Source organism: Mandrillus leucophaeus, unplaced genomic scaffold (genome assembly GCF_000951045.1).
Source record: "Mandrillus leucophaeus isolate KB7577 unplaced genomic scaffold, Mleu.le_1.0 Scaffold111, whole genome shotgun sequence".
In the NCBI taxonomy this organism is placed as follows: Eukaryota; Metazoa; Chordata; class Mammalia; order Primates; family Cercopithecidae; genus Mandrillus; species Mandrillus leucophaeus.
The window spans coordinates 3,498,069-3,521,963 of record NW_012099321.1 but is presented as its reverse complement, the minus strand read 5'-3'; the positions used below and the strand labels follow the sequence as shown (position 1 = coordinate 3,521,963).

The window sequence follows — 23,895 nt, the reverse complement described above, 5'->3', positions numbered from 1 at the left end:
AGTCTTGCTCTGTCACCTAGGCTGGAGTGCAGTGGTGCGATCAATTATTTGTGGTGATTTTTACAGTAGCTATTAGTTCTGTAACTGGTGGGTATTAGAACGTATCTTTGGACAATGGGAGTAATACTGAGGAACCTGGGTTAGATTCCCATTTTTGGCAAAGTAGATGTGAATGCTTATGTTCTGAAATGGTTAATAAGAATTTTTACTTACAGGTGCCCGAGAATATCATGTCCAGTTTTTTAGCAACCAGCCAGAGAGGGCATGGGTTCATGAAAAACGGGTACGGGAGTATAAAGGTCATAAACAGTATGAAGAATTACTGGCTGAGGCAACCAAACAAGCCAGCAATCACTCTGAGAAACAAAAGGTAACAAACATGTTAATATTATTTACCTAGTGTGGTTTTTAAAGAGCTTAATAACTTAGAAGAATTTTTCATACTTGAATTCAGACAATTATTAGAATCCTTTTTTTAAACCCCTTTCAGCTCAGTTTTAATCATAATGGTAAATTACTAGTAAGTTTGTAAGTACACCAATGAGTTTTATATGTCATATAAACAACGTATAGTACTATTAAAACCTTTAGCTACTTGCTTAATACAATACTGGATTCTATTGTGAGTTTCATTAATGTGCATAGGATATACCAGATACTAGTGAAATGTGAATTTTGCCAGGGATTTTTACTCTTTTTTCTATTTCAGCATGTTTCCATAATTTTTTTTCATTCTTATTTAACAAAATTGTTTTATGAAAGTAAAGTTTTAAAAATATTTAGTGAGTGCCTATTGTGAAATAGGTATGGTTTTAAGCATTTTACATATATTAACTCACTTATTATTCATAACAACCTATATGAGGTAGATACTATTATTCCCCTTTTTACAGATGAAGAAATTGAGGCACAGAAAGCTTATGTAACTGGTTCAACCGAGATCACACAAGTGATGGAATCAGGAAATATATTTGATGTGGTGGTGGAGATTTTAGAATTTTGACATGAACTCTTGGTAATCTGGTTAAGATTTTAAACTCAACTAATTTTAGTGTGGGTCTCCTATGATTCAGAAATTTGTCATTTTTTACACTTGAAAAACTAAATTTTATCACAGAATTTTGATTAATTTTATGAGACTTACATTTTACAGATTTATAGATCAGTATTTGACATACACTATCTCATAGTTTTATTAACTAATTTCTGGCTACATCAGTCTAGCCACCTGGATAATTCCTAATTGCTTTGGCCATATCACACATCTTTAGATATTTTTACCCCTCTTGCCAATCCGAAGTCTTCTGATCAACCCTGGATCTAGAGACCTATGGAAACTATAATTCCAGGTCTACCTTTTTTCTCATCCATGCCTATTCTCCTTTGTCTTATTAACTTTCATTTGTTCCTTGGGGCTCTGTCCTTTCACTTCATTCTGTCCCTGCATGCATTGTGGTTCAAACTCTGCCATCATTTGTTGTGATCTCTGTAGCACCCCTGACTTGCCCTCTGCCCTAGATATGGGAGAGAATTGGGAGTTTCAGGGTATCATTTTTAATGATAATAATCATTTCTGTCATCATTGTTCTCTTTTCCCTCATTATCACTAGCTTTTTATGTATATGAAAGGAGAAGGATGTCTCCCTCTTGGGGGCCTTGTCCAGCAGAGTGATCAGCAAAGGAAGGATATAAAAGAGAGGCGATCCTCATGTTATCTAATACCTATTTATCAGAATTATGGAGATAGAATATTCTACTTGTTTGACCAAAGAACCTGAAGATATTTATGTAGACCTGAAAAGATAATAGGATCACATGGGAAATACATGTCGATTTTAATGTACCTATTAGAGTAAAGCATGTCTGATAATCTCTATCTTTTTTAAAGATTCGGAAACCCCGACCTCAGAGAGAACGTGCTCAGTGGGATATTGGTATTGCCCATGCAGAGAAAGCATTGAAAATGACTCGAGAAGAAAGGATAGAACAGTATACTTTTATCTATATTGATAAACAGCCTGAAGAGGCTTTATCCCAAGCAAAAAAGAATGTTGCCTCCAAAACCGAAGTTAAAAAAACCCGACGACCAAGATCTGTGCTGAATACTCAGCCAGAACAGACCAGTGCAGGGGAGGTGGCCTCCTCACTCTCAAGTACTGAAATTCGGAGACACAGCCAGAGGCGGCACACAAGTGCGGAAGAGGAAGAGCCACCTCCTGTTAAAATAGCCTGGAAAACTGCGGCAGCAAGGAAATCCTTACCAGCTTCCATTACGATGCACAAAGGGAGCCTGGATTTGCAGAAGTGTAACATGTCTCCAGTTGTGAAAATTGAACAAGTGTTTGCTCTTCAGAATGCTACAGGGGATGGGAAATTTATCGATCAATTTGTTTATTCAACAAAGGTACCTCCTTTTTTCGTGGAGTTTTTTGGGGGATGGTATTTTTAAAGTGGTCAACCTTGGCATTTAAAACAATGACCTTGGCATAATTTAAATACCCTTTCTACCCACTGAATTTGAAACATACAGTCATTGTACTCTGTGGGCAAAAAAGACAGGCAAAAAGTCTATGTTTTTCTTCTTTTTTCCCCCTTCTTTTGTGATATTCCCATCTGTAGTAGATTAGTCTTGAGCTGTGCAGCCAAAATTGAGCTTAGTTCCCTAAAGTCATGGAAAAAACTGGGCACTTTGCCTGTTTCTAGTTTGTGTAGTTAGCTTTTCTTAGTTGCAAAATGTGCTGCTTATTAAAATCATTTTTGTCAATTATATGAATTAACCATTGTTATAAAAGCCACTGTAATAATTGTACCTGCTGACCTGTTTGGTTCCACCAGCAATTTTGTTAGATTCTTATTGGCTTGGGATATCTAACTGCCTTTCAGAGAAATCCCAGAACTGTGTTCGTTCTGTAACAATTAGCTGTGGCAGTAACTTGGGTAATGGGGTAAAAACAGCCTCTGCAAACTGTGTGCCTTCATCAGTTTGTCCTGGGCCTCCATTTAGGGCACTTATACTTTAGCTTGAAGACTTTAAAACTCTTCCATAATATTGGTGGTATTTATTCCATATACCTCTTCACTACCATCCCATCCCATACCACTGTGTTGAGTTTGTGATTTTGATTTAGTTGCATTTCATTCATGTGTATTAAATAATTCTATGCTTATTTTTTCCTAATATAGTCATATGCAGATTAATTAGTTAAACACAGGTATGCTTAATTAGTAATGCATCTTCCTAGAGAAATGTTAAGGGTGCTCTTTTAACCTGGTCTGCCCATAGGTTCAACTGACTTCAGTTAAGGCCAAGCCACCTGGAAGAACTTGAATTGCAGTCCCTACTTGGTTCTCTTGATAGCAAATGTATATTTTTCATCTTTCAAATGGCAAATGAGTATGTTGCATCTTTTTTGAGTACAAATTGGCTTTATTCTTGGAGCTAGTTTTACTGCTTCTGAATGTACAAGTCAAACTTTGTCACCACCACCCCAAAGAATGCTATTTAAAGGAAATTCAAGATGAAACTGATCTTTTCAAAATGAAGGCTCTAAAAATACATGCATGTATATATTTGTGGTTTTTTTTCCTTTTTAAAAGATGAGGTCTCGCTCTGTGGCCCAGGCTGGAGTGCAGTGGTCGATCATAGCTCACTGCAGCCCCAAGGGATCTTCTGCCTTGGCCTCCCAAAGCACTGAGATTACAGCCATGAGCCACTGTGCCGGACCTTTTAATGATTTTTTGTAGAGATAGGGTCTCACTATGGTGCCTAGGCTGGTCTTGAACTCCTGGCCTCAAGCTGTTCTCCTGCCTCAATCTCCCAAAGTGTTGAGATTACAGGCAGGAGTCACGGTGCCTGGCGAAAAAAATACATATATATTTATAAATCACTTCTTTACTTCTATTCCATTGCATTAAAAATACCTAAAATGACACCTAAGTTAATTATACCTGCCTTCTTTCTGCTTCAGATTACTTATTGGGTCACATTTTGGTCACCATGAATGACATATTTCTGTATTTAGGGATATTCTTGTCTCTTAAGACATATTGGCATTGTTTTCTGTGTAATAGAGCACTTTACCAAATGAAAATGACTAGAGTTCTCTTACTGTGATATGTATAAAGACCAGAAAATACTTTGTTTTGATAGAAAATTGAGTGATACAGGTATATTTTTTGGTGACATTTATCACCTGGACTTAGACAAATATTCTACCTCATGTGATCTTATTGTGCATTTAAAAATGTATCTTGGAATTAGCTGGGCATGGTAGCATGCGCCTGTAGTCCCAGCTACTCGAGAGGCTGAGGCAGGAGAATTACTTGAACCTGGGAGGCAGAGGTTGCAGTGAGCCAAGATCTCGCCACTGCACTCCAGCCCAGGTGACGGAGCCAGACTCCATCTTAAAAAAATTCTTTTTTGGCCAGTTGTGGTGGCTCACGCCTGTAATCCCAGCACTTTGGGAGGCCGAGGCAGGCAGATCACCTGAGGTCAAGAGTTCGAGACCAGCCTGGCCAACATGGTGAAACCTCATCTCTACTAAAAATACAAAAAAAATTAGCAGGGCATGGTGGCACGCACCTGTAGTCCCAGCTACTCGGGGAGACTGAGGCAGGAGAATCACTTGAACCCAGGTGGTGGAGGTTGCAGTGAGCCAAGATCACACCACTGCACTCTAGTCTAGGCGACAGAGGGAGTCTTCATTTCAAAAAAAAAAAATTTTTTTTAATTAAAAAAAAGTGTCTTGATCGCTTAATCAAATTGTTCTGATAAAGGCTAAGATAGCTTAATTGCAATCAAAGACCATATAAAATTTAAGTAAATTATGATCATTTAAAGCCATCTTTATAAGCCCATGATGCCACTTGCCTGGTACTCACCTGTTTTGTTGTTTTTTCTTTTGCCTTATTTTAAAGGGAATTGGTAACAAAACAGAAATAAGTGTCAGGGGGCAAGACAGGCTTATAATTTCTACACCAAACCAGAGAAGTGAAAAGCCAACGCAGAGTATATCATCTCCTGAAGCAACATCTGGTTCTACAGGTTGGTATGAGTGAAGAGTATATATAGAGGTCCATTTTGAGAAATCCTTGTTCTGTTCTGCTATAATATGGTAGCTGTGTTCCTAAGAAACTCTTAGTTATCAAAAGTAAATTATATTTAAAAATCAAATTATAAAAGCAGTTACTTTAATAGGAAAGAATGGGTTAGAGGCTAGAGAACTTTATTCATAGCAAGTTATTTTTTGTACAAGAATTAAAATAATATGATTCTATAATTAAAAGTGTATAGCTATAAAAATCTATATCTATCAGAGTAAATACACCATTGATTATCTCTCTTTGCATAATAACAGCTTACTTTTCCTGTTCCATTAGCACACACATACCATTTCCTCCTTTAAACCCTGTTGGAAACAAACTGGCAGATGCCAAAGCTCTTGTCATTATTCCTAGGTGTGCTAGATACTAGTAGCTGAGGGGCCTAGAGCCTAATTGTCCTAATGTAACCTATTTTCTGATTAGCAGATACCATGAATTGAAAATCAAGCCATGTTATTCTTGCTTAAAGGAGAAGCTGTATTCAGTAAGATTGTGCCTTTGGAATGTGTAACTTTTTTTTTTTTTTTTTGAGACAGAGTCTCACTCTGCCACCCAGGCTGGAGTGCAGTGGCTCGATCTTGGTTCACTGCAACCTCCGCCTCCTAGGTTCAAGCGATTCTCCTGCCTCAGCCTCCTGAGTAGCTGGGATTACAGGGGAACGCCAACACACCTAGCTACTTTTTGTATTTTTAGTAGAGACAGGGTTTCACCATGTTGGCCAGGCTAGTCTCCAACTCCTGACCTTCTGATCCGCCTGCCTTGGCCTCCCAAAGTGCTGGGATTATAGGCATGAGCCACCGCGTCTGGCCTTTTTTTTGTGTGTGCGTGTGTGAGAGACAGGGTCTCACTCTGTCATACAGAGTGGAGTACAATGGTACGACCATGGCTCACTGCAGCCTCAACCTCCCAGGCTCAGGTGATCCTTTCACCTCAGCCTCCCAGGTAGCTGGGACCACAGGCGTGCATCACCATACCTGGCTAAGTTTTTGTATTTGTTGCCATGTTGCCCAGGCTGGTCTTGAACTCCTGGACTCAAGCAATCTACCCGCCTCGGCCTCCCAGTGTGCTGGGATTATAGGCCTGAGCCATTGCACCCAGCCAACATAATTTTTTTTTAGACTAATTTACTAAGGATTTTAGAATTTTAATTGAATGTCTGGTGGGTTTGGTTTATGTAACAGTATTACATCAGTAGTATTTATGTAATACTGCTTGCTTCATATAGCCATCAAGAAAAGAGTTAAGTATTAACTAGCTTGTTCATTTGGAATCTTAGTTTAGGAGAAAGGAATTCGTTTCATTTTGTTCTTTAAAAATTTGTTTTGAGTCTAAGAAGCGACTACAGTAGAAAAAGAAAAAAGATAAACTATTTTCTGAACATACTTATAGACCCATATATGAGTTTGTTTGTTTGTTTCCCCACACTGACCAGCTGGGTGTCCTATGATTCAATTTGATTCTCACACTGTTTCCCTGGTGTTAGAGTCCAGTCCCTCAGGGTAAGGGCTCAACTCTCTAAGACTGCCCTGACTTCAGATGTCAGTTGCAAGTCTGGGGCTTCAGAACTTCTGACTGACCAGCTATAAATTGGAGGTTCTCATGACCCCCTCCTTGAGTTTAGTCATTTGCTAGAGCAGCTCACAGAATTCAGACAAGCCCTTTCCTTACATTTACTGGTTCATGTTAAAGAATATGGCAAAGGGTACAGATGAACAGCCAGATGGAAGAGATGCACAGGGCAAGGTATATGGAAAGGGCTGTAGAGCTTCATGCCCTCTCTGGCCATACCACCCTACAGGCACCTTTGTGTGTTCAGCAACCTGGAATTTCTCCAAACCCTGTAGCTCAGGGATTTTTATGGAGGCTTTATCATGTAGGCATGATCAATTAACTCAGTCTTCGGCCCCACTCCCCTTCGCAGAAGATGGAGAGTGGAACTTAAAGAAAGCATCTAATCATAGCTTGGTTTTTCTAGTGACCAGACCCCAACTAGGAACCCACCAAGAGTTGCCTCTTTAGAACAAAAAACATTTGTATTATGCAGGAAATTCCAAGGGATTAGGAGCTCTGTGCCAGGAACCAGGGGTAGTGATCAAATATATATTTCTTATCATATCACAGTATCACAGTGACGAAGTAATTTTCTGGATGGATCAAAGTCTTAAGACCTGAAGTGGTAATCTTGAATCAATAGTAACTCAGCAAACCTGTGATTGAGTGGCATAAAGTGTAAATATTTTTGTAAGGGAAATTTAAATAAAATTCTAATTATTAAAATAGCAAAGTAAAAACAATCATTGTTCACAAAAATACTTGGGATAGCTTTTGATAAAAAGAAAATAATGGAAGCTGCAGGACAGGGAGAGGTAATGCCAGTGGAGATGGGGCACATGTTGGATGGGGCATTTTAAACAGCCTTTTTTAAAATGGAATTGGGAAGGCAAGTTGAGTTAAAGAAAGGAGGGAGTGAATAGCAAAGTCCAGTACTACATTTGCAAATTGTGTCATTTCAAAATTCTTTATAAAAAGATGAACTTACAATGTCAAAGGAATGGGTAGATGGACTTAGAAGATTTCACATTAGCCATAATTGAGAATATTCCCTTCTTTGAATATTAAAAGAATCTTTTGGCCTCCACTTTCCATAATTAGGTACGTCAGTTTTTTTACCTCTTTACACTAAATGATTAGTAATTTGTCTGAATTTAAATGGGATATCTGGAATAGGAGGATCTTTATTTGAAATCAGTTTCCTAAGGAGAAAGTAAATTCTTCCTATATTAGATTGATCTTAACTCAAATATTATGGTTTTATTTTAGATGGAGCTTGTTTTTCTTCTTCTTCTCAGTTACTGAACTTTTTTTTTTTTTTTTTTTTTGAGACCGGATCTTGCACCCAAGTTGGAGTACAGTGGTGTGATCATAGCTCACTGTAACCTTAAACTCCTGGGTTCCAGTGATCCTCCTACCTCAGCCTCCTGAAGTAGCTAAGACTACTGGTGCCTGCCACCATGCTTGGCTAATTTATTTTATTTTTATTTTTTGTAGAGGTGGGGGTCTCACCTTGTTCCCCAGGCTGGTCTCAAACTCCTGGGCTTAAACGATCCTCCTGTCTTGCCCTCCTGAAGTGTTGGGATTACAGGCATGAGTCGCTGTGCCTAGCCTGAACATTTTCTTTTTATGTAGTCTTTTCATTGTAAGATGTAATTTCTGCTATGAATATTTCCTTTTTTTCTAAGTGGAAGGTTATACTTCTTTGTATCTGGAAAAAAGCAGTATTGCTTTTTGCTTAAGCAGGCACATAGAATTTAGGTTGTAAATTAAGATTGAAAACTTAATTTAGGGCTGGGCATGGTGGCTCACACTTGTAATCCCAGCACTTTGGGAGGCTGAGGCAGGCGGATCACGAGGTCAGGAGTTTGAGACCAGCCTGGCCAACATGGTGAAACCTCATCTCTACAAAGGTACAAAAAAAAAAAAAAAAGCTGGGCATGGTGGTGCGCGCCTGTAATCCCAGCTATTCAGGAGGCTGAGGCAGGAGAAGCGCTTGAACCCTGGAGGCGGAGGTTGCAGTGAGCTGAGATTTGCATCATTGTACTCCAGCCTAGGTGACAGGGAGAGACTCCGTCTCAAAAAAAAGAAAAAGAAAAGAAAACTGAATTTAGGGACTGGTGCTCTAAAGCTTTGAGCTTGGCTGAAGTTTGGTTAGCAGCCATGGTTGATAAGCATACTTTGTCTTTTTAAGTGACCATTTTGCTTTTTGTGAAAATAACTTCAGTAGTTGAAAAGTCAAAATAGAGACTTGTTCACCCTTCATAAACCAATTGCATCATCTCAGCTGGTGTTAACTGCTTAAGGAAATTATTGAGCCTTTTCTTAGTAAATTTCAGGGATATATAAAATGTTTGGCACTGTCACATTTTTGTCGTTTGAAGAGTTGTACTTGTATTCACAGATTTCAAAGCTATTTTCCAAACCCAGAAATGCTCACCTCTTTCTTAGAACATGAATATAATACTCTTCAGTGGTTTTAAATTTATATGTTCTTTGGGTAACTTTCAGAATCATTTTAAGAAATCATGTTGCTTTATCCTCTCTAAGACAGTAAATCAAATATCTTCTGCTCTTCATGATGTGATTATATTACCCTCAACACAAGTAAAGAATTTTTTTTTTTTTTTTTTTTTTTTGCGACGGAGTCTCACTCTGTCGCCCAGGCTGGAGTGCAGTGGTGCGATCTCATCTCACCGCAAGCTCCGCCCCTGGGTTCACGCTATTCTGCCTCAGCCTTCCAAGTAGCTGGGATTATAGGCAACCGCCACCACGCCTGGCTAATTTTTTGTATTTTTAGTAGAGACAGGGTTTCACCGTGTTAGTCAGGATGGTCTCGATTTCCTGACCTCATGATCTGCCCGCCTCGGCCTCCCAAAGTGCTGGGATTACAGGCGTGAGCCACCGCACCCAGCCTTTTCTGTTTTTAAGCAATTCCATTTTCATTTTTGCCCTCCCTAGTAGTATTTGAATATTGACACTTACACTAAAGTATGGATCTCTGGGATCCTCAGGTTGGTCTGGGAGGATAGCATATCTGTTGTCTTAGTAAACATTTTTGTCAGTGTAAGGAGAAGAGTGAGAGTAAAGAAAGGAGCCAATACCTTTATTTGTGATTACTGTAAATCAATTAACCACAGCTCCAAAACAATATATTATTATCAAACTACCCACTCTTTCCCCAAAACAAAACAAAGTAGTGGCATCCCTCATTTTGGCTTTGAACTAAAGTGAGGGAAGTCATTTATACATAGCCAAGAGTAATGAAAGCAGAAAATATAAAGGTTATATGAAAGGCTTTATAGATAGAGCTTCTATCTGATTTTATAGGTCTTAGTGGCTTCTTCCTATGGCAAGCCAGAGGTGACTATGATTTAGGAAGGAATATGTAGGTGGTCCAGGCACTGAAAACATGGAGAACAGCTGCATTGCAGGTATCATTCCTCCTCAGGCTCACAGAATGAAATCATTCCTGACTTAGTGTTATTTCAAGTTGTGTTCTTCAATTTCCGTTTTATCCTTTCCAAAAATGGGGTCCATGTGAGTTTTCTTCAATTTGCTTTTAAAGAATTGTACTGTTTGAAAATTTTTTTTTTTTTTTTTTTGAGACGGTGTCTCACTTTGTCACCCAGGCTGGAGTGCAGTGGTGTGATCTCGGCTCACTGCAAGCTCCGCTTCCCGGGTTCATGCCATTCTCCTGCCCCAGCCTCCCGAGTAGCTGGGACTACAGGCGCCCGCCACCACGCCCGGCTCATTTTTTTTTTGTATTTTTAGTAGACACGGGGTTTCACCGTGTTAGCCAGGATGGTCTCGATCTCCTGACCTCATGATCCACCCGCCTCGGCCTCCGAAAGTGCTGGGATTACAGGCGTGAGCCACCGCGCCCAGCCTAAAAATCTTAATAGTTTGTTTTACCATTTAACATGAAAAGCTTGATAATTTGTTTCAACTAGTTTTCCATGACTAATTATTTCCAAAATATAACAGATCCCTTGATAGTCAAATTAATGATTAGGTTTTGGTCACATTTTTGTGCCTTTCCTGCTTTTCCTGCTTTTGTTATTAATAAAAATAGCAAAACTTATATAAGTGCAACAAGCACCGTTAACCATTTTACATATAGAATTAATTAAACTCCTTTGTTAAAACGCAGAATGTGTAGCACTGATTGAATTTTGAGCCAATAATTTCTAATGCCAAGTGGGTAATAAAGTTATTTTTATGCATCCTTCAGTCCCTTCATTCCCTAATTATATTTACCTAAAGATGTTTATGTGCTTTTAAAACTAAACAATGTCTCTGCTGTTTTAGTTTGACTTTTTAATTTTTAAAAAACCAATCCCCCTTTATTTGTATAATTTAGGACCCTTTGTGAATCCCAGTCTCAGCTCATCAGCCTTCACAATTTGATCTGTTAAATAATTTATATGCTCCTGAGTATTTAGCAGATTTTAATGACTTTAATTAAAATTCCAAAAGTAATGGGTAAGAAAAGCAAATAATTTGGTCATATCTTAATTACATAGATGTCAAGGTATCCTTAAATGAGTTTTTGTTTGTGTGTTTAAATCATTTCTTAGGCTCAGTAGAAAAGAAGCAACAGAGAAGATCAATTAGAACTCGTTCTGAATCAGAGAAATCCACTGAGGTTGTGCCAAAGAAGAAGATCAAAAAGGAGCAGGTTGGCTTCCTACATGTAGAGAGTTAAAACATTGTATTTGTAAATGTTGTGGCTTACATTCCTGTCTTAAAAGAAAGAGAAACTTTCCCCCACACTGAGTTTCCTTTCTGGACTATCTTACACTTCTGTCCCGGTGGATTCCAGTGCTCAATTTTAATACAGCCATTCCTGTGATTCTGCTTCAAGCATTTTCACAGAAAACAAGCTTCAGGAGATGGGAAGCCAGTGGTGCAAGACTCTTAAAAAACTCCTTTACATTTATTTAGAAGTTTCTGTTATCAGCAAAATGATTTCATGTTTTTATGATTTTTATTTGGAACCATCATTGAGTTCCTTTTTTTTTTTTTTCAAATTTTGATTTTTGGTTTAAGCTGCTGGTATGTATTTTTTTTAATTTTTAAACAAATCAATTTAATTTATATTCTTATATTTAAGAAACAGATAATCATAGATGATCTGGTTTTTCTGTTAATATCGCAGATTTTTTGGAATGTTATTTTCCCAGTGGAATATTCGCCTGGTATCAGGTTGTCAGATAAATAATATTTAGGTAAAAAAAGGTGTGTATGGGGGGGTTGTATTTTGACTGAAGCGTATTAAACCAGTGTAATCAATGTAGTAAGATTCATTTAAATGACCTTTTCAAAGAAAATTTTAGAAGCCATTCTTCTTTAAACTCACAATCAGATTTTTTCTTAATTTTTTTAGTGAAAGGATATCCATTCTTACAGCCTAAACACCTGCTAGTAAACAAAACAAATTCTGAATAGAATTAGTTCCAATAAGTTTTATATTTTTTAAACCATTTAATATGGAAGAATGTGAGCTTTTCTATTTAAAATATTTCCTTCATCATTTTAAACTTCCAAATTTAAATCTAACTTTGTGGGTGCTCTGTGGTATCACCAAGCAAGTGAAACTGTTTTTCCAGAATATTTACCTAAAATTTAAATAGAATACTAATTTGTCATTCATTTATCATATTAACTTTCATATTGCATACTTAGGAAACTATATTCCAAAAAATCTTTCTAAGCTCTTGAAAATCTATAGTATTCATTTCCAGAATGAAGTTGTGATTTTGCCAGCTGGTTCCCAAATTCAGTCTGTGACCAGTCAGTTTAAAACTAATAAGCAGAATGAGTACAAAGAGTGGGACAAATTGTTAATGCCACTGTGTTATAGTTAGTAGTAGAACAATGCCAGTGATTGTTTAGAAGATTTTATATTTGTATTACTAATTGTATCTTATAAAAGCGTTTCTGTTGTATGTTTTTTTACCTGTTGTAAAAAAAATAAAATTTTTTTAAAAAGCTTAGAACAATCCTTAAATATTTACAAAATGTGTTTCAACATTCATATTTCACCACATCTTAAAGAAACATGAAATTCAATTTATAGCTTAAACAGGAACTCCTCCAAACAGCCTCCTTTCTCTAATTCCAATGGTTCAATCCTCAAATTACCACGTGTTTTACATATACATTGGCAGAATAACTTCTGATCTCGCTCTCCTAATGTAGGATCAAGACACTGTTCATAAGACACTCAAGAAAGTGCTTTTGCAATATCACAAACTTATTTTCTTAAGTTTGTACTAGCAGCAAAAGTATTGAGCTTCCAGCTGTATGGAGCCCTGTAGCACTCTCTACAGAGAGGGTCCTGATTCCCAGCAACTTAGCTGTGAGTGCAGGCGCGGAAGGGTCTTAAAGTGGCGTGAGTTACATTAACCTGAGTATCATAGTAAGTAAAAATTTATCCTAACGTCTTTGGGGCGGGAGGGGTTTTTAGCAACATTGGGGCCGGTTGCAGAAACAACCCCTCTCCTGCCTTCCAGACACTGAGGAAAGTATTCTTGTTCTCTTCATATACCAAGGGAATGGTGGGAAAAGTCTTTGCTAGAGAGCATGTGGCTGTGTGTTGTCACTTGATATTCAGCACAGGCAGCTAGGATTTAAACCCTCCCTGATCTTGAGACAGAGAACTTTACCCAGAAGATGGGACTGAGTTCAGATTTCAGATACATTAATCACTCATCATTACTTAGATTGATGAAAAGTATCTTTTCCCTCTGTTAATAATTAAAAGGGAAAAAAATTCTTTCTTAATGCTGTATTTTTCTGTCCAAACAGGTTGAAACAGTTCCTCAGGCTACAGTGAAGACTGGATTACAGAAAGGTGAGTTAGTATTATAATGTTGCTTTGCATTTCCTTGATTAAAACCAATTTTTAAGAATTACTTATTTGTACTCCATGTATTTTTGTCTGTCTCTGTAAATCATTGTTGTTGCTCTTCAGTGTGAAATTGCAGTATTCCCCGGTGTTTGTGTGTGTGTGTGACTTTTAGAGTTGATCTTATTCTGTACCTCCACGTGAAAAGTCTTACTTGTTTTGGTAAATTGGAGAACACCACGTAGACTTGATACTGTTTCCAGCCTTTCTCCATAAGATTCTGGGGTTTCACTGGCTTATAAACTAGGGATGTGACGAATCCACTTTTTTTGGTATTCGACTGAATACCGAATAGTAGCTATTCATGTTTGTCAAACATGGACTATGACAAATCAGACAAGACAAGCTTATTGAAAAAAATCTTGCCACATTTATTTTTACAGTGCTGTAAAATCTTTTTGTAAATTAAAATGATTCATAGCATATTTATGGCCACTATTAGATGACCTTATGCGAATCTATTTGAGATATGCACAAAGTTTAAGAAAGCTTAAACTTATATCTGTATTTTCTGTGTGCAATTTGACTACAGTACAAACTCCATAGCATGATTCGTGCGTTTTTGGTGAGATCAAACTGTATTTAATACCTGTAGTTTACTCTGGGCAAATTGCATTATTTAAAAATAAAATAAAACAACAGCCTCTCTGCATTCTCGGGGAGAAGTCTGCAGCGATGGTCTCCGTGGAGATCCTCAGCAGAACTGAACAGCCTCTCGGAGGGAACACTGCTTGGCGGAGCTCCAAGAAAAGACATCGCGATCGCTGCGAGATTAGGAGGCCTGATTGCGTTGTGTTTCCACCATTCCACAGGGTCGGCGGACCGGGGAGTGCAGGGCTCTGTCAGATTCAGTGACAGCTCCGTCTCCGCAGCGATTGAGGAAACTGTGGACTGAGATTCCTGTACAATTTCATCCCAGAAACTCCAGACTTGTAGTCTCCATGCAAGATTTCTTTGTCGGCGGCTCGATAAACAGTTTCTTTGTTTTCGATTTTGATTTCGCCAATCATCATTATTGGCATTTTCCTGCCTGGTTTCTTCTTCAAGACTCTGAACAATTGCTTTTACAGTCAAATGATTTTTTTTTTCGGTTGGAGCTGGATGGGTACAGCTTAAATCATGGGTCCAGCCTAAAAACCACCATTTAACTTACACTGATCAATTTCAACATGGACTGTTTTTGGTTTTTTGTTTTTAAATAAAGCATCATTAATGCACATCTGCAGGGTTTTGCCAAACAGCCCAAACTGTATACATTACAATCATTAAAAGTTCTTATTTTTTTTTAATATTAGTGCCGTTATCATGGAGAACAGCATGACAGCTGTCTTTGGCAGTCTGTCATTTTTCTAGCATTTTCAGAAACTCATCGGAAATGGCGGTACCTGTGTTTCCCTTCGAAAGCCTCTCAGTACAGCACTCCTGTTCCTCTGTTAAAACTCCTTGTTAATCCAGTGATCTTTTAGGCCAAGGAAATATTTTGTGGTGGTGTTCTGGGTCCATACACCAGCAATGAAGGAGATAGATTTGTGTACTTGTGTTTTTTAATCAGCATTAACATGGGCAGGCACCCTCATTTATAGATGTCAGGAAACATTCAGTGAAAAACTTGTAGAATGGGATGTGATAACGAGGTTCCAGTAATCTGAGCAGTCTAACGAGGCCCACCTCCTCCACCACAGAACGTGGCTATGTTCCAAGTGCTACTCTCACTCAGCCTGTTGCGGATCTTCATGGCCTCAGGAGACTTGTTTCTCCATGGGCTCTTCTGGACTGCACACTTCCACCATAGCTTGCTGGGCTGATCTAGATGTCTGTTTGTTGTATGGAAATTTTGGGGGAAAAAAATCCAAAACACAAACTGTGGGTTGAAATATTAACCGTCTCCTTGGTTCCTTGGTATTCACCGTGCCTGATCTGCACATTTCATCGTGGCTGTTTCTGTATAGCCTATACTGCATTAGCCCAAGAGATTGTTGCTTTGTAACTTTTTGCACTATTGTTTTGGCTGGATTTGTATTACACACAGTTTTAAAAAAAAAATTCCACACTATTCTCTGCCTTTTTTTTCCTATTTATTTCTTCCCGCACAAATTCCACATAGAGGCCTTCCCATCCAGCTCTACGTGATTTGGCTGCACTTGAACACTGTCCATTTACAACCCTCAGCAATGTGCCTCCTAAATGGCATGACATATGTAGATGTGCTGCAGCGCTTGTTAATGGTCACAATAAATGCCACTTCACCAAGGAAGTCTCAGATGAACAATTACGAACATCCAAATTTTATTGGGGGGCAATAATCAACTGAATTGCAAAATTCAGGGGAAAATGGCACTATCCGTGTACGAATCGAATACAAATCAAAGATTTGTCACATCCCTAATAAAAACAAGATGGAGATGTCTCTGCAACCATATTTGTAAGCTACACAGTGTGTTGGGTTTTATGTCTTCCCCCTCCAAATTGAATGGTTCTTTGAATTGCTCCAAATCCATCAGCTATCCTGCAATTTTGATAGAATTGATTTTTAGGTTGGAACGTGGGCTCTGTTGACTGAAAATAGCTTTAGAGAGGAGAACTGAATTAAATGTTTTGATAGAGCGGTTGTAAATTAATCAATCACTACCAGGAAGGTCAGAAGTTCTGAAGTTTTGGCTCATTACTTCAGTGTTACAAAGAGAGCTGTGCTTTTTCCACACTAAAGATGAGTTTGGGAAAAGAAAATATTCTCCCACACACAAAAAAATTAAAACAAACCTTAAGTACTATTTTAGGATTAATTTCAGTATGTTGTATTAAGGTGCCAGCGAGATTTCAGATTCCTGTAAACCTCTAAAGAAAAGGAGTCGCGCCTCAACTGATGTAGAAATGACTAGTTCAGCATACAGAGACACATCTGACTCCGATTCTAGAGGACTGAGTGACCTGCAGGTAAATATGTGCAAAGGTCGAGACAAAGTGCTCTTTCTTGAACATAATGCTTTTGCCTTATTTATTTGGGGAAATTGGGACATTTTTTAAATACTCATAGAAAAAAAATCACTTTGGTTATTTTGAGCTTCTTAATTCTTTTGCTGTCATGTTATATAACAAAACTATAGTTTGTTTGTAATTTTAACTACAGTTTTTCCCAAAACAGCAGACCTATGGTATCTGTGGATTTTGGAAAGAAAGGAAGGAAGAAAGAGGTTGTTGTGTCAAGATCTAATGTTTGAGCAAGTCTTACTAGGATTTTCATAGCATCTTATCTTTGAGGGAATTTTTGTTTTGTTTTTCTTAAAAATGCTATGTTTTCTATGTAGGTAGGCTTTGGAAAGCAAGTAGATAGCCCTTCAGCTACTGCAGATGCAGACGTTTCTGATGTGCAGTCCATGGATTCAAGTTTGTCGAGAAGAGGCACTGGAATGAGTAAGAAGGACACTGTATGTCAGGTAGGCAGGTAACTGGTGTTATGGCTTGAAATAATTGCTATTATATTCTGCCAGTAATAGACTTAACTCCTGTTGAAGAGGGTAATATGTTTCTAAATTATTATGATATTACTTTAAAGCTACAGATCTAAAACCTCTTTCTGGTTCTTTTTTTCCCTTTCTGAGTTGGAATACTTACCCACATGCCAATCTTTAGTGTGATATACTATTATTAATTGGAAGTAAATGGCAGATGACTGACTGAAAAAACTTTCTTAAATTCAAAATTTTAAAGTAATAACTTTCTCAGTGTATTATTACTGTTCTTGAAAAATACTGCTTTGCCCTGTGAAGAAAAGTTAAATATGCAGATCCCAAAGAAGGAATCCTAAAAGATTAAGTATGACCTTAAACTTTATACCATATTGGATCTGGAAATACTGTAATTGTCTAGTTCTCTGGTTTTCAAAGTGAAGGCCAAGGACAAACAACATCAGCATCTTCTGGATATGTATTAGAAATGCATATTCTTGGGGCCCCTACCAGACCTACTGAATCACAATCTGTGGGTGAGGGACCCAGTAATTTGTGTTTAACAAGCCGCCCATGTGGTCCTGATGTTTGCCAAAGTTTGAGAACCACTGCTTTTTGCCATATTACAGATTTGTGAAAGCTCTGGTGACTCTCTGATTCCTTGTGAGGGAGAGTGCTGCAAACACTTTCACCTGGAGTGCCTGGGATTGACATCACTCCCTGATAGCAAGTTCGTCTGCATGGAATGTAAAACCGGTAAGATGACTTATTTTGATAGTCATGAAAAGATGAATGGGATTGTGCCAGGAATGTGCACTGGCAACCTCTCCTAGGACATCTTGTTCCCATCACTTTTATTAGCCCTCCTCTCTTCCCAAAGGTATTTCAACAAATTAAGATTTGGCTTCAAGATTTAAAAAGTAGTTAAATTTCCTCCTACTGGTGCCTTCTACCATAAAATCTATCAAAGTACCAGGATGAATTTGTGTTTTATCTAAAGAGTTATACAAAGTATTTAATTGAGTTATTTTTCAGATGGGTTTGAGATTTTGGGGGCTCAATAAATTGGTTTAAAGTTCTTTAAGAGACTGGAATCAGTATCAGTGCATAACCACAGTGATTATATTTTTAGTGGAAATTTGGAGCTACTGGAAATCATTTTTTAAACTTGGGATTCACCATTTATTTCTTATCTCACTATACATAGGCTACTACCTACCAAAATAATTTGTAGAGAAATAAATATGCTAGTTTATATTTCTTCTCTCTGTAGCTATAATTCTGGTTAATATCGTGGAAAGCAAGTCATAGTTGTTTAATCTGTAACAACATGGCAAATAAAAAATAACTGGAGATGAGAGGGACATGCTTCTAGGAACCATGTTGACGTGTTTTTTGTTTTGTTTTGCTTTGTTTTAGCTATGAGGAACTAAAGCCAATTGGATAGCAAGTATACATGATATGCTGACTCTTTGTTATTTTTCCACTCCTTTTCCTTTTATTTTGATTCTTACAGATACTTATCTTTTCTTATTTGATTGTATGCCTCCTAAAATCTTTCAGACAAAAAGTTAGTAATTTTTTTTTTTAAACTGAACACTGACTTACTAAGTGTTAGGTGCTACAAGTACTAAGCATTTTCTCCTGCTATTTCATTTGATCCATGATGAGATAGGTACTATTATGATTTCCATTATACAGAAGGAGAAACTGAGGATTAGAGAGTTTAGTAGCTTCCCCAAAGTCACAAAGATAGCCCATGATGACTCTGGGATTTAAACCCAGGCAGCTGGACTCCAGATTTATATTTTCTTTCTCATGGTCTTCTATTGCCCTGGTGAATAGAATGGACATCACAAGTCATATGTCATATATCCCAATACACAGTCATTCACATACATACACACACATACAAATATACACACACACATAAAGTAAGCTTTGGAAGCTGCTTAGAACATATAACTTAAAATGTCTCCCTTATAAAATATTTTATTCATCACATTTAGACTCTGCAGTAAAACTTGTGAACAGTTTGCCAACTGGCAGCCCCTGGGTCATATTATCTGCACATCGTTTTATTTGGCCTTCAGAATGCATTTTCATTTTTGAACATGGATGAAGCATGTAATCCTGGCTCCTCACATTCCCCATTATTCCTTTTTCTAAAACTCAGTCATTCAAGTCACTTATATATCCTGCCTGGCCCCTCTAAGCATTCACATATTGTATTAGGGAGCTCCTGCATTGCTATAAAGAAACACCAGAGATTGGGTAATTTATAAAGAAAAGAGGTTTAAATGGCTCACAGTTCTGCAGGCTGTATAGGAAGGATAGTGCCAGTATCTGCTCGGCTTCTGGGAAGGCCTCAGGAAACTTACAATCATGGCAGAAGGCAAAGTGGGAGTAGGCACTTCAAATGGCAAAAGCGGGAGCAAGAGAGAGAGTTGAGGGAGAGGGCCACACATTTTTAAATGACCAGATTTCACAAGCACTCACTCACTGTCGCAAAGACAGCACCAAACCGTGTGGGATCCACCTCCATGATCCAAACACCTCCCACCAGACCTCACCTTCAGCATTGGGAATTAGATTTCAACAGGAGATTTGTGTGAGGACAAATATCCAAACTATATCAAGTATGCAATCCCTGATTTAAGATTTTGATAGGAAGGACCATGTATCTCAGTATTAAAACACTCTTAGGGCTTCTCTCCTAACTCTAGAATCCAGGAGAATTCTACCAACAGAGGCTAGGTTTATTTAATTTGGTACACATCTGTTAGAAAATTTAAGAGGGAAATTTGCTTTAGAAACAGTTAAGTATGGGATGTTGTCAGTGAGAATGAAAAAAACTTTTTTATTAAAAAAAAATTGGGTAGAACAAAGTCAGAGGACTCACATTTCCTCATTTGAAAGTATACTACAAAGCGACAGAAGTCAAAACAGTGTGATACTGGCATAAAGACAGACATATAGACCAATGGCATAGAAAGCCCAGAAATAAGCACTTGCATATATGGTCAAAAGATTTTTGATAAGGGTATGAAGACTAGTCAGTGGAAAAAAAGACAGTCTTTCCAACAAATGATGCTGAAAGAGTTGGATATATGCCTGTAAAAGAACGAAGTTGGACCCTTACCCAACAGCATAAACGAAATTAATTCAAGATGAATCAAAGACCAAGATGTAAGAGCTAAAACTATAAAACTCTTGGAAGAAAACATAGCATAGAGGAAAAGCTTCATGACAATGGATTTGGCAGTGATTTCGTATATATGACACCAAAGGCACAGGCAGCAAAAGGAAAAACAGACAAATTGTACTTCATCAAAATTAAAACTTTTGTACACCAAAGGGTCTTATCAACATAATGTAAAGGCAACCCATAGAATGGGAGAAAATATTTGCAAATTCCATATCTGATAAAGCATTAATACCCAGAATATATAGAGAACGCCTTCAACTCAGCAATAAAAAACTAAACAACTCGAGTCAGGCATGGTGGCCCATGCCTGTAATCTCAGCACTTTGGGAGGCTAAGTCGGGCAGATCACCTGAGGTCAAGAGTTCAAGACCAACCTGACCAACATGGAGAAACCCCATCTCTACTAAAAATACAAAATTAGCCTGGCATGGTGGTGCATGCCTACAATCCCAGCTACTCGGGAGGCTGAGGCAGGAGAATCGCTTGAACCTGGGATGCAGAGGTTGCAGTGAGCTGAGATCATTCCCTTGAACTCCAGCCTGGGCAACAAGAGCAAAACTCCATCTCAAAAAAAAAAAAAAAAACAAAAAACTAAACTAAACAACTCAATTCAAAATTGGGCAAAGATCTTGAGCAGGTAGTTCTCCAAAGAAGATATGCAGATGGCCAATATACACATGAAAGTATGCTCAATATAATGAGTAATCAGGGGGCCAGACGCAATGGCTCGTGCCTGTAATCCTAGCACATTGGGAAGCCAAAGCAGGTGGATCTCTTTGAGCTCAGGAGTTTGAGATCAGCCTGGGCAACATGGTGAAACTCTCTCTATTAAAAAAAAAAAAAAAAGAGTAATCAGGGAAATGCAAATCAAAGCCACAACGAGATGCCACTTGATACCCATTAGAATGACTAGTATCAAAAAAAAGAAAACAACATGTTGGCTTAACTATGGAGAAATTGGAACCCTTGTGCATTGTTGGTGGGAATATAAAATGGTATAGTGGCTGTTGAAAACCCGATGACGGTTTCTTAAAAAATTAAACAGAGTAACAAATGATCAAGCAATTTCACTCGGGGTATATACCCAAAAGAACTGAAAGAAGGGGCCAGGCGTAGTGTCTCACGCCTGTAATCCAAGGATTTTGGGAGGCCAAGATGAGCGGATTGTTTGAGTCCAGGAGTTCTAGACCAGCCTGGGCAACATGGTAAAACCTCATCTCTACCAAAAATTAAAAAAAAAAATTTTAAAAAAATTAGCCTAGCACGTGTCCATAGTCCCAAATACTCAGGAGGCTGAGGTGAGAGAATCACCTGAGCCCAGGAAGTCAAGACTGCAGTGAACTGTAATTACATCACTCCACTCCAGCCTGGGCAACCAGAGTGAGACTCACTCTCTCTCAAAAAAAAAAAAAAAAGGACTCCAACAGATAATTGTACTTTCATATTCTTAGCAACATTATTCACAATAGTCAAAAGGTAGAAACAATCCAAATGTCCATTGATGGATGAATAAACAAAATGTAGTATGTACCTACAATGGAATATTATTCAGCCTTAAAAAGAAATTCTGATACATGCCATAGCATGGATGAACCTTAAGGACTTTATGCTGAGTGAAATAAGCCAGGTATAAAAGGCCAACAAATATTGTATGATTCCATTTATATAAATTACTTGGAATAGTCAAATTCTTAGAATAGTAGTCACCAGGGTTGTAGGGGAGGGTGAGATGAGGAGTTCTTTTAATGGGTACGAAGTTTCAGTATGGGATGATGAAAATGTTCTGGAGACAGTGCTAACAATGTGAATGTACTTAATGCTACTGAACCATACACTTAAAAATGGTTAAAGTGTTACATTTTATGTTATATATATTTTACCACAATTATTTTTTAAAAATTAAGTGCTTTTAATTTACTTATGACATGAAAATTAGTTTGGTACCTATTTGGTACACTTCTAACATATTAGAAGTGAGAACTCTGATTCTTCAAACCATTGTTTTAGGTCATTTAGGCAGTTTTCCTTTGTTTACAAAAGATAAACACTTCACATGTAAGAAGTATTGCAGATACCTACCTAATATGTTCTTATACTACCACTTTCTATTATTTAAGACAAATGTGATTTCTAGAAAGAAAGCATTTTTATTTGCCCTTTCGAATAAAATGTACAATAGAATAAGGCTCCAAAAAGAGTTCTGTAATAGGTAGTTTTACTTATTCTTTTTTTCCCCACTTCCCCTGTGGTCTTTGACTCTGGACTGATGGACTGACTTCTTTTTTTTGGTCCCATTGCCCAGGCTGAAGTGCAGTGGTGCAATCTCAGCTCCCTGCAGCCTCGACCTCCCAGGCTCAGGTGATCTTCCCACTCCAGCCTCCCGATTAGCTATGGAGACTACAGGCACGCACCACCACGCCCAGCTAGCTTTTTAATTAATTATTTATTTATTTATTTTTGAGACAAATTTTCGCTGTGTCGCCCTGGCTGGAGTGCAGTGGCGCAATCTCAGCTCACTGCAACCTCCACCTCCCAGGTTCAAGTGATTCTTGTGCCTCAGCCTTCCGAGTAGCTGGGCTTACAGGCACACACCACCACATCCGACTAATTTTTGTATTTTTAGTACAGCCAGGGTTTTCCCATGTTGGCCAGGCTAGCTTCGAACTCCTGACCTCAAGTGATACACCTGCCTTGGCCTCCTAAAGTGCTGGGATTACAGGTGTTAGCCACTGTGCCCAGCCTCCAGCTATTTTTTTGTACGGTTTTGTTTGTTTTTTGTTTTTTAGGTAGAGAGTTTTTACCATCTTTACCAGGCTGGTCTTGAACTCCCAGACTCAAGCAATGCACCCACTTGGCCTCCCAAAGTGCTGGGATTACAGGCGTGAGCCACTGTGCCTCACTCCTCACTGACTTATTCTTAATGAAGGCCATTTCCTAGTGAAAAGGAAGAGTATGGAAAGCACTCACATGTTAGAGCTCTAACCTAAGTCTTAAAAGAGTTTGATAGTTCAGCTCTCTGTTAGCATAACACTTGCACTAGTTTTAACTATTTTCATTTATATTAGGCTTATTTTGATCATTACATAAATGAAGTCTTATTTTATATTTTCTTGAGACAGTTCTTGTTCTGTCGCCCAGGCTGGAGTGCAGGGGCGTGATCATAGCTCACTGCAGCCTCGACCTACCAGGCTCAATCCTCCCACATCAGCCTCCTGAGTAGGTAGAACCACAGGCACATACCACCACACCTGGCTTATTTTTTAAATTTTTTTTTAGAGATGGAGTCTTACTGTGTTGCCCAGGCTGGTCTTAAACTCCTGGGCTCAAGTGATCCTCCCACCTTGGCCTCCCAAAGCACTGGGATTACAGGCATGAGCCACCGTGACCATCTGAAGTCCTATTTTATTCTTACAGAGAGTAGTTTATGCATTAAGCAAATGTGTGAAGTCAAACTTCCTACCTTTCAAATATATTTTTTTAATTTTTAAAACTTTTAAAAGTTATTTTAAAAATATAATTATCTTCATATCTATATACATGGTAAAATGTACTTTATTGGCCTTAACCATGTGGTGAAAAAATGTACTTTGGGCCGGGTGCGGTGGCTCAAGCCTGTAATCCCAGCACTTTGGGAGGCCGAGGCGGGTGGATCACGAGGTCAGGAGATCGAGACC

At 38.2% G+C, this 23,895-nt stretch overlaps 1 protein-coding gene across 2 annotated transcripts in view; it reads left to right on the top strand.

Moving 5' to 3' along the window:
- WHSC1L1 (Wolf-Hirschhorn syndrome candidate 1-like 1) overlaps positions 1 to 23,895 on the top strand; it is a 125,391-nt gene that overhangs the window by 49,842 nt on the left and 51,654 nt on the right. The window contains exons 5-12 of one of the 2 annotated variants that reach the window (XM_011993227.1): positions 216 to 370; positions 1,889 to 2,404; positions 4,918 to 5,044; positions 11,235 to 11,335; positions 13,468 to 13,513; positions 16,371 to 16,501; positions 16,873 to 17,001; positions 17,643 to 17,769. In XM_011993227.1, coding sequence (XP_011848617.1) covers positions 216 to 370; positions 1,889 to 2,404; positions 4,918 to 5,044; positions 11,235 to 11,335; positions 13,468 to 13,513; positions 16,371 to 16,501; positions 16,873 to 17,001; positions 17,643 to 17,769 — 1,332 coding nt within the window. Of the gene's footprint in view, positions 1 to 215; positions 371 to 1,888; positions 2,405 to 4,917; positions 5,045 to 11,234; positions 11,336 to 13,467; positions 13,514 to 14,379; positions 15,621 to 16,370; positions 16,502 to 16,872; positions 17,002 to 17,642; positions 17,770 to 23,895 lie in introns of those variants that run through there. The other variant, XM_011993234.1, reaches the window with a different exon arrangement.